Below are 10,991 nucleotides of genomic sequence, written 5' to 3'. Positions count from 1 at the left end.
AAAAATGATCAATTGAATCAAAGAGATGAACTTTCCAAGAGGTTTTTGGTGGTTTTCTTAGGATAAAAGATAATCAGCCTCCAATGGCTTACAAAAGGTACTTAAACATAGGTTTAGAAAGTGTAAAACGTGCATAACAAATGACCAAAAGGCCCTTGATTAATCATAAGTTCGACCAAATAATTGAAGCGCAGCGACCTTGGCACGTCGCTCCGGGAGGTCGCTCTAAGTGTTGGGAGCGACCTCAGGTAGTCGTTGTGGGACGTTGCTCCCGGCTTGTTCTTCGTGTCTCAAATCGACACAAACCCGAGCGACCTTGGGGTGTCGCTGTGCTGACCTCGCTCTGGAGCTGGAGCGACTTCGTGTCGTCGCTCTAGGAGGTCGCTCCGGGTCTATTTTTGCACTCCAAAACGATGAAATGGCGTCGCTCTGGTAGGGTCGCCCCCATGCACTGCTCGTCCAACGATCACCTGTATCACCTCTTTTGAGCTCCAAATGCACCCAAATGTCTCCAAGAACTCCATGTGGTACTCCAATACCTAATAAAGACTCATGTATGCAAAATGCAACCTAAACATAGCTAAATCCTAGTCTATATGATCAAAATGCACATGGGTGAATGGATAACACAATGGAAATATGCAAGATATCAATCTCCAAAAGTTTAGAAAAGACATGGGTGATGTAGGAGTCAAGCTTTCACAGGTAACGAATATGCATGATGCTTATGTCCAAATGATGCTCATCAAGGACATTCTAGCTTACAAAAAAGAAGTAGGAGAGCTCCTTGACATCTCTACTATGCAGCTAGATCCACCAGTCACACCAAAGTCTCTTCCGAAATTAGAAACCCAAGGGAAGTTCACCTTGTCTTGCTCTCTTGGTAAGTTCACACTTGATGATGCTCTTGTTGATTATGGTGCAAGTGTGAATGTGATCTCAATATAGATGGTGAAGAGTCTTGGGATTGAAAACATGGAGTCAAACACATCTTTACTAATGTTTGGAGACTCCTCTTCTACAATCCCAATTGGTCTCATCAAGGACTTTCCTTTGAAGATAGGAGCTTGCACCATTCCTATTGACCTCACTGTTTTGAAGATGGCAACTGAGAAGAGAGGCCCATTGATCTTTGGCACACCATTTCCCACAACAGTAGGAGCTTGCATTGACTTTGCCAACAAGAAGGTCACACTCCTTAATGTGAACAAAGCTGTCTCCTACCCAATCAAGTCTCCAATGATGAATGTTGAGTATTGTGGAACCATCACTTGTGGAGAACCTTCCATTGAAAAGATCAAGGATGAAATGGTTGTTAGTGGAAAAGAAAGTCTTGATGGAGAGTCTTCTAAAGAGATGTGTGATGAGCACTTGGAAAGTGCTACAAATGAGGAGGTGAGTAGAGCCACAAAGGTTGCTCATGACAAGAAGAAGATGATGAAATAACCTCACCCTCCACCTCTTGATATGCCACACACTCTCACTCTTCATCTAATGAAGTTCAAGGATGGAGCTATTGAGTACAAGATCAAATGCAAAGGAAAGTTTACACCATTCTCAAGTGCAAAGGCTATCATCACTCCACAACTACAAGATGATCCAATCAAGCTTCAAGAGCTTCTCCCTCAAGTCCTCACTATCATTCTTGAAGGTGGGAAAGAAACTCCTCTTCATTAGCCAATTGGAAGGAAAGTCAAGCTAGAGACTTAAAACAAGCTCACTTGGGAGGAAGTCTCATGGTATCCTTTGTATATATTTTATATATCTTTTTTCTTGCTTTAGTGTGTTTGAATAAGCTTAGGGCCAAGTTTGGGGGAATTCTCAAAAAAATTCCAAAGGTCATGTAGAAAATTCCAAGGTGACAACAAATCCTCTCTCCTCATTCCCTTCTCTCATCAAAGCCAACTCCAAGTAAGTGCATCTCCACCCTTGTAAATACTTAGTTCTTTCATCTTTTATCTCTACTTTGATCTCTCTTTCAAGTTTACTCTCACACAAGAGACTGTGTGAAGTAAGTTTGGGGGAGAGTCTACTATCTCACATTGTGTTTTGTTTTGTTTACTTGTCATGAGTCTCATGCATAGAAAAAAAAATTGAAAATTTTGAAAATCACAAAAAGAAGCATTTAGTTGCATCATTTGCATCTTTAGGATTGAGTCTAGAAGCATTTAGATTGCATTCATACATTGAGAGAAACCTTGTAAAGAACACATGTCTAAAACTCAATTTGACATTCTAGCTAAACATACCAAGTAGCTTAAGCATCTCTTGAAAAAGATTGTAAGCTTCGAGCCTTGAAAACTCTTCTTGAAACTGGTTGCTTGCTTGATGATTGACATTGTTCTTGAAACCAACTCCAAATGAACTAAGGCTTAATGAACTTAATCTCTCCTGCTTATGAGCATTTGCATACTTGATCATGGATATTATACACATTTGGGTTATCGTTCTCGTTTGTATCAATCTTTGTTAACCCAAATGGCACTCCATACCCATTAACCCTCACCATTCTTTAAAACCAACATTAATTTGTTTGAGTGATGCCTTTTATTGATAGCATGTCATGTGAAAAATCTTGAGAGTATTAGGAGCGGCAATGGGGTTGTTCTCATCTTTGGCTAGCATTAGGACGTCATTTGTGCTAGCCTCTAGGATGGTTGTTGGGTTTGTGAGCTTAAATTCTTTTGATCTTGGGAATGAGAGAGATTGAGTGAAAGAAATGAACCAAAAAGAATGCTTAAAGTAAGAAACCCCTAGGGACAAAGAAAGTTAGAAAGAAAAAGCTCTAGAGTATCAATAGAACCCCCTCCCCAAAAAAAAAAAATCAAAGAAACAATAAGTGAGTGGGGAAAAAGAAAAGAAGAGAGATGGGTCAAAAAGTTTAAATTCAAAAGAACAAGTCCTTAGTTGGTTAAATCAAAGGAAAGAAAAGAGAGTTCATTGGGTGAGAGATGAAAGTGAGAGTATTTTGGGTTTGGGAAAGAAGGAAAAGAAGGGTATAGAACTTAAAGTTAATTAGGAAAGGGGTAGAATGATGAGAACAAGCATTGTATGCATGAATTGCTTCTTTTCTTAGATAAATTTTGCATAATGATCTTGCTCCTATTCTTGAGTGTGAGTCACTATAAATGATGCAATTGAAACCTATTTTTCTTCACATTAGACCATCTTCTCTCACCAAGCCAAATGATTGAGATCAAATGTCCATTTGCAAGAATTCACCTTGTGTGTGTGTGTTTGAATAAATGTGAGGGTTGGCTAAGGAACTTGTTGGTTGAATGGCATTACAACTTGTGTAGAGATAAAAGAATCTTGATAGGCCTTGAGAAGCTAGAGTGCACTAAGAGATTTGCTCATGCTATTTGCTATGTTTTCCTTTGGATGTTTGGTTGAAGGCTAGAAAGTGTTCTTTTGGTTATGAGTTCTCATTTTTAAACCTCTCTCCCTTTAGCTCTTGAAAGTTTACTTGTGGACAAGTAAAAAGTAAGTTTGGGAGAGTTGATATAACATGATTTTAATGGTATTTAGAATATCATTTAGCTCATTCTAATCATTCTAGGTTGCATTTAGGTCTTTATATTGCATTTTCATACATAATTGCATTTGATAGGGTTTGGATTGCACAAATGAGGGGTTTTGGCAAGAACAAGGGTCAATTTACACGTTTTATGACTTTGGGGCCAGAATGAAAGATAACAACAGTCCAGGGACCCAATGTGCAAATAGCCTAAAAGTCACCATCGTTGATCTTCGATGGAGCTCCTCTTCGATCCGCGACAGCGATTCTTGAAGCGACGACGAGCCTCACCGGAGAAGAGCACACCAGAGGATCTGAGCTGGCCTGAACATGATGATCCGCGGCGGAGTTCGTGGTGGCAAGCGGAGGTTTCAAGCGACGATGACCAGTGGATCTTTGAGACACGACGAAGGAGCTGAGCACGAGAACAACCATGGCTTGGATCCGAGGCACGGACAAGACAGAAGAGGAAAGTGACGACGGAGGAGTCAGGCTGAGCCGCGGCTGTCAAGAACGGAGCACCAGAGCCTCGACGAGCTTGGACACCATTTTAGACCCCAAGGGAGTTGATTCACAGCGGTTTGTTGTTGCGGGGAAGAGACGTCGCTGGAAACAGAGCGGTTCAGTGTTGCGGGTTGGTAAGCTCGCTCGTATTGTCACGAGCTCGGGAGCGGCTTGATGCTAGCGAGGAGAAGAAACCGTGCGCGGTAACTTGGAAAAACTCGTAAGCTTCAAAGCGGCTTGGCGAAACGGGTTGATGAAGCCGATGTGGTCATCCATTTTGCGAAATTAAATTATTGACCGGTTTAATCCGGTTTGACTCTGGTTTGTGGGGTCAAACCAGTTCGAGTTTTACCACCCTATAAATAGATTTAGACCTACAAACCTTAGAGATATCTTGTTTTCTCTCAAAATACATTTTGACTTTGGAGAAAGTGTGAATCTTTATTAATTTAATATTTCTTTTTTGAGTAATTTGAGTCTATCTCATCTTCTTAACATGATTTTTTTTGAATCTATTATGGGTTTAAAGTTAATCATGAAGATTAGTGAATAGATTCTTTTTGGATTCATGGGGTAGGATGATTAGGATGATTAAGTGATGATCTAGAATGTTTAGGTCAACAGCCATGGCGGGTGGCTTCTGATGCAGCTTGGGATGCAACAACTGGTAACTGTGTCCTGGGATGGCACATCTCCGACGCTGATGCAACATCAGCAAGCAACTTTACCTCAAAACGCCGTCATGTACCCTCGGCCCTTGTAGCAGAGGCTTTGGCGTTGAAGACTGCAGTCTCAACTGCAGTTCTACGGGGTGCTACTTCTTTAGTGGTATCCTCAGACTCGAAGACGCTTATCAATCTCCTAGTGGTAAAGGAGAATCATCTTCATGTCCAAGGAATATTGTTTGACATCCATCGACTTTGTTCCACCCTTATCTTTGTTTACTTTCAATTTGTACCTCGCAACGCAAACTCTTTGGCGGATGCTCTTGCCAAATCGGCACTCTGTGCTTTGAAGAACTCTCCATGTGTGGATGAGTAAATTAACATTGTGATCTTTGAACTTGAATGAAATTATGGTTTGAACAAAAAAAAAGACTCTTTTTGGATTCATGGGGTAGGATGATTAGGATGATTAAGTGATGATCTAGAATGTTTAGAGTAGATTAATATGTTTCCTTGCTGATTGAGTGATCTTAATGCTAATCTAGAGTTGGTCATAGATTGGAAATCTAGACATTTCATTGCCCTGAAGGTGTTCGATGAAATGTCTGAGCCAACTCAACATGCTCTTAGCTTACCCTACCAAATGCATTTGATGTCAAGGGAGTTTAGAAAGTTGAATAATATGTTCTTAATGATTGCTTGATTGACACAAATCAAAGACATTTGATGTTTGATCAATGAGAGTAAATGAGCATTTGTCTTGACAAAGAACGAATTGTTATCTAGACTTAGAGAAATGTGTTGATTGAAACCTTGCTATTTTAGATTAAATCTTAGTCATCTGAAATCAAATTCTTATACCCATGATTCCTCCTTTATCCATTTGCTTGAAAGTTTGCTAGAACGTAGCTCGAACCAGTAAGTCAAGCTAAGAATTATTTGGGGGCAGCTTCCTGTTAGTAAATTTCAATAGAATTCTCAAAACCTAATTGATGAAACAAAGAACACGTATGTTTTTTTAGTCAACGGAGACGGCGACGTTCTTTTATTTTTTTAAAGCTATTTTACTTTTATTTTTTTTTAATTTTAATATTCTTTTTCTCCTAATCCTACATGGCACTTTGGTTGGTGTTAATAATAGAGGTGAATTTGAGAGTTCACCATAGAGGGTGAACCAAAGTTTTGTTCGTGAAATAATACATGATATTCCATCTGTTTCATAATAAGTGTCATTCTAACATTTTTTTATTGTTACACAAAAAGTGTCACTTTATGATTTCAATGCAAATTGTACTTACTTTCAGCTGAAAATTAATTGCAAACTGTATTGATTTTATAAATAATTTTATTTATCTCAAATACTATTGGTCAGAAATGTGTAATTAATAACAACTTATATATATTTCAGTTACTTTCTTAATCTGTGTGAAAAATGTCAAAGTGACACTTATTCAGAAACGGAGAGAATATAGTTTAAGAAGTGTTACAAAAAGCGAGGTAGTAGCTGATTTAGAGACTGGAGTTGGAAGTCGACCTAAAACTAAACTTAAAAGCGAGGTTAAGAAAGCAAAGATTTACCTCGAGGAAAGAAAATTATTGACAAAAGATTTTCAAAAAACTTTGTACAAAATTTAAAAATATTCCATAAGAAAATTATGATAATTTCTCTTGCTTGAGAAGTTGGCTAGGGGAACCATGAAATCTACTAGTACAAGTATATATTGAATCTTAACGGCAATTTCGAGTAGCTTTATTTCTTTTATTATTGTTATAAAAGTAAAACAAACATTGATAAATGTAAAATAATTATATAATTAAAAATAAAAATAGTTATTAATTAGACAAGCTTTGGATTTTTAACAAAAATAACCAAAACAAACAGTGAACATAATATTACTTTCGACTGAAAGTAAACAAAATATTTTAAAACATATATATAATATAATTTTAGATATTTTAGATATTGCTCGGGTGAGTTTAATTCTAGTTCTATATAAAATAAAGTTATATATGTTTTTCCAAAGAAAACTGCAATTTAATAATGGAGTACGAAACAGAAAAAAAGAAGTTAGACGCTCTCCATACATAATGACAATGTTGTGTTACATAAAATAAACCACAAAGAGGTTGACAATTTTTATTCCTTGATATAGCACTTATTCAAACATAAAGCAAATTAAGAGCTCCCATCAAACAGACTTAAGTTCTAAGAAAAGGGTAAAACTCAAACCTTGCAACACAGCTTCTACACATTAGTCTAGCTCCTTGTCCTTCATCGAAGCAGAATGGATGCCCCAAGACAAGCCACTCTAGACACACATAGCAAGAACTCGCAAATAACTCGTTCGTACATTGCAACATTCCATAAAACTTCTTTTTCCCAATCATCATCTCCCCCGTTGCGTACAGTGGCCCCCTGAGGTCGCTGTCAGTCGTCTTGTTGATTACAGACAATAGCTTATCGGTGAAATCCATCTTCTTCTTTTCGAAGATCTTCTTATCGCCGCTCACGGATTTTGGATTGCTTATACACAAATAATTATCGTAGTGGACTCTGTTCGGTAGGGCCATTCTAATGGAATTGAGTGTAGAAATATCCAAAAGACATTGGTCATACCATATTGTTGCTCCTTTGTGTCCAGGACATTTCTTGCGAAGCTGTCATATATATATAACGACACCACGATAAAGAAGTGCACTATCTTAACATTTGACTAAATTAATATAGATTTTTGTTATGTACCAGGTCCTCAAACTGTATCAGTTTATGTCAGTTAAACATTCTATGTATAGTATGCGTATATCTATGATATATGTTTATCGATAAGAATACCTAGTGTGTGCACATGCCTATTTGTATAGTTCATACTTGACTGCTAATAATATATAATAGTGAATTGATGTTACCCCAGAGAGGGCTTCGGCAAGGCAAGAGTGACACTTGGGCCCGTAGGAGTCACCACGGCATTGGAGCGTGACGAAAACAGTATTGGGAGGTATATCAAAATAGGGACTCTTCATATTAGAGTCGAGGGCGTAACCGTTGCGCAGATCAAACGTGGATATGTTTTTGATGACAGTGTTGAGATTTTTCTCGAACAAACTCCCCGGCTTGTATTTCCCTTGGGTGTTGTTGCATGCATGGTGGAGATACAAATTGGTAATGTTAAGAGACGAAACAACGCTGGGTATAAGGAGGAGTTGTATGGCCACCGCGGCCACGATAGGGACCGATCCAAAAGACATTTGTTTGTGATCTTTGTCCCTTTGGAACGTTTTTAGTTAGTAGATGAATCGTTGAGGAGTGGAGATGTTTATATAGGAGACTTGGTGAGGATTTTATGATTCTTTTTGTACTTTGGTGACCGTAAAGAAAATCGTTTTATCATTCCGATGCTTTAGTCTAAAAGACAGGAGAGAGGTTGAAACTTAATATTTTCGGCGAGAGAAAAGAGCCGATGAAATAGTCAAAGTTGGACAATTCTTTTTAAGAACCACGTGATTAGGGCTGAGCCAGATAAAAAGAACCGAGCCAAATCAGACCCAGAAAAATAGTAATAAACCTGAACCGAAACTGAATAAACATCCGAATAAATCTAAAATTTTAATATCTAAGAATCTGAAACTAAATCTGAGTTCCGATCTGAGCTGAAATATTTTGGATATCCGAAGATATCTTAAACACGGTTATTTAATTAAATATATTAATGTTAGATTTAATATCTATAAAATATTCAAAATACATGAAAGTATACAAAACATCAAAATAGTCACAAATAAATATAAAAAGATATTTTTTCTCCACACAAATATCAACCAAGTTTTATGTTAATTTTAGATATTTAGTTTTACATTATTCATATTTATATCTTGTATATTATTTTTATTTTGGATTTAAGGATTTTAATATATATTAGTTTTTTAATTCTTACATAATAGATATATTTATTATTTTTAAAATGTATGAAATAGTTAAAATATCAAATCAAATATTTGTATCCAAACTCGAAAGGGTATAATATTTCAATTTAAAATTTCATTTACCATTTTATTTTAAAGGAATTTACCAAATATGATTCAAAACTTGATTTTGATTGTAAAAATATACTCAAACTTAAATAAAATGCAAAAATAACCCAAAAGCCTTATGAATCAAACTCGAATCAAATGTAAAAGTAACCTAAAATCGATTTTTAGGTGTATTAATAACTTCAAATTGGTTGTTCATGGTGGTTGGTGTATTGATGACAATGACAATATTGTAAATACTTGATGAAGATGAGAATGATAGAGTAAAATACTCATTTTTGAAAAAAAAAAAAAACTAATGGTATTTTCGTGAATATTTCAAACTTTTGTGGTGAATAGAGCAAGTCAAAGTTCTAAAAAAAACATGAGTTAATTTTGTGTTTGACTTTGAGTTTTGAGTCATATTTGCGAAAAAACTCTTTATTTTATATTCTCTTTGTTTAATAATAAATGTCATTTTAACTTTTTTTGTAACAAAAAAATGTCATTTTACAATTTCAATGCAAATTATATTTACTTTCAGCTGAAAATTAATTGAAAACTACATTGATTTTATAAATTCTTTTATTTGTCTCAAATACTATTAGAGAAATATAATTAATAATAACTTACATATATTTCTGCCATTTTCTTAATCTGTGTGAAAAATGCCAAAGTGACACTTATTTAGAAACGAAGACCGTACCTGCAAAAAGTTCGCTCACTTGGTAAAAAATATACGTTAAAATCCACGTGGCTTAAATAAGTAGAAGAAAACGAAAATACTAATGAGCTCCCTAGGTTTTATATCTTGTGAAATCCTCGTTCCCACGAATATCACCTTAAGAAATCTATGTTTTGGAGTTTTCACAGATATTAAAAAAGACACGTAAATTCTTGACTATAAATATATTATTTTCTATGATTAACTATTTTCATAATTTTTAACTAATTAAAGTTTAGTAAACACAATTAATATCTTCAAAGTTTACAATTTATCATTATTACATGCATTAAAATGTAAAATATCTCTATCAACTTATCTTTATATATAAAGTACAGTTTGTTTCACTCCTAGGCCATCCACATGGGATTCCACGTTACTAATTTGAACTCCCAAAACGCGCCATGTGTCCCGGCCATTTAAAACGATGCACTTCATTTAATTAGAAATCTGGTGGGCTTTTTGCAACGCTTTTTGAAATCGGTAGCGTGATATGTGTACTTTGTTTTTTATTCTCTACGATAGACTGTGATTTTGGGCCTGGCAGATTAAATTAAATGGGCTTTCTAAATTTGTTGTGTTTACTGATCAAACCCATAACATAAACAGACACCCTCTTCAACTTCAACATTTTCATATTTGATTTCGAGGGTTCATAGTGTTCTTCATCCTCTGCTTTGGTAAACTGTCCATGGAGTTTTTGAACGGTGATGATAGAGGACTATTTACGGAGAATCTCAGGAGCAATTTGCCATACGTGTTTTAATGATGGGTAAGGGAAATTGAAACGTTACGGATGCATTCAATCGTTGTCATTAACTACCATCTTAACTCCTTTATCCCATTCATATATGATCCTCATTCGATGCACCTCTCCTCTCTTTAGTCGGTGGATCTCATTTATAAAAAGGTCAGCCGTCATGCCCTGAACAGCATCCTTTCATTCTTTACAATCAAAAAAAAAATTCTGCAGAATGGCGATCTCATCTATCCTTCTCACTGATTTAAACTCAGGTCGCTGTAGGCCATCGACGAAGTCTGTTTCCTCAATTCTGGGAGGCGAAGAATGTGCAGAGAGGCGGCGAGCATATCTGTGTTGATATGATTCCTCTTGACTCGAAGGTATCTTCGGCGATTTGAAAAACAAACACTTTCCTTTTCTTTTGAGATTTATAAATAACGATGGGATTAATCATTTGAACATTATGTTATGTGCTTAATACGTTGCAAATCGGCTCCATAACGTCTCTGCCATTATTCAGTCGATGCAACTGAGGACCCCTTTACATCACTTAAACCAAGAGGAACTATTGGCTCCCACTACGACACATTCAATACCCCTCCCCTTCTCCATGGTTACAGCAGAAATCTTCTCCTATAAATAAGGATGTAATCTTCAATTAAACTCATCACTATGATGATAAAGTTTTGGGTTTCATCCAGGGATATGAATGTGTATTTGATATTGGTAAGTCATTGCTCTTTTTGCTTTTTGATTAATTGATCTATTGATTCTTTGTGTTTGATGTGATTTGCTACCTTGCATTAATCACAGAGGTACACCAGAACATCG

The 10,991-nt window shown here is 36.2% G+C and overlaps 1 protein-coding gene across 1 annotated transcript; it reads right to left on the bottom strand.

Annotated features, from left to right (window-relative positions):
- Positions 1-6,740: 6,740 nt before the first annotated feature.
- LOC106333253 (cysteine-rich repeat secretory protein 26-like) lies at positions 6,741-8,022 on the bottom strand. The gene is made up of 2 exons (XM_013771719.1): positions 7,594-8,022; positions 6,741-7,344 (listed from the first exon to the last, which is right to left on the bottom strand). Exons 1-2 carry the CDS (start codon positions 7,930-7,932, stop codon positions 6,886-6,888), a joined length of 798 nt encoding a protein of 265 aa, XP_013627173.1. The 5' UTR covers positions 7,933-8,022; the 3' UTR covers positions 6,741-6,885.
- Between the last annotated feature and the right edge of the window lie 2,969 nt (positions 8,023-10,991).

The sequence above is a fragment of the Brassica oleracea genome, chromosome C3 (assembly GCF_000695525.1).
Source record: "Brassica oleracea var. oleracea cultivar TO1000 chromosome C3, BOL, whole genome shotgun sequence".
Taxonomy (NCBI): Eukaryota; Viridiplantae; Streptophyta; class Magnoliopsida; order Brassicales; family Brassicaceae; genus Brassica; species Brassica oleracea.
This window is presented reverse-complemented; position numbering and strand designations above follow the sequence as displayed.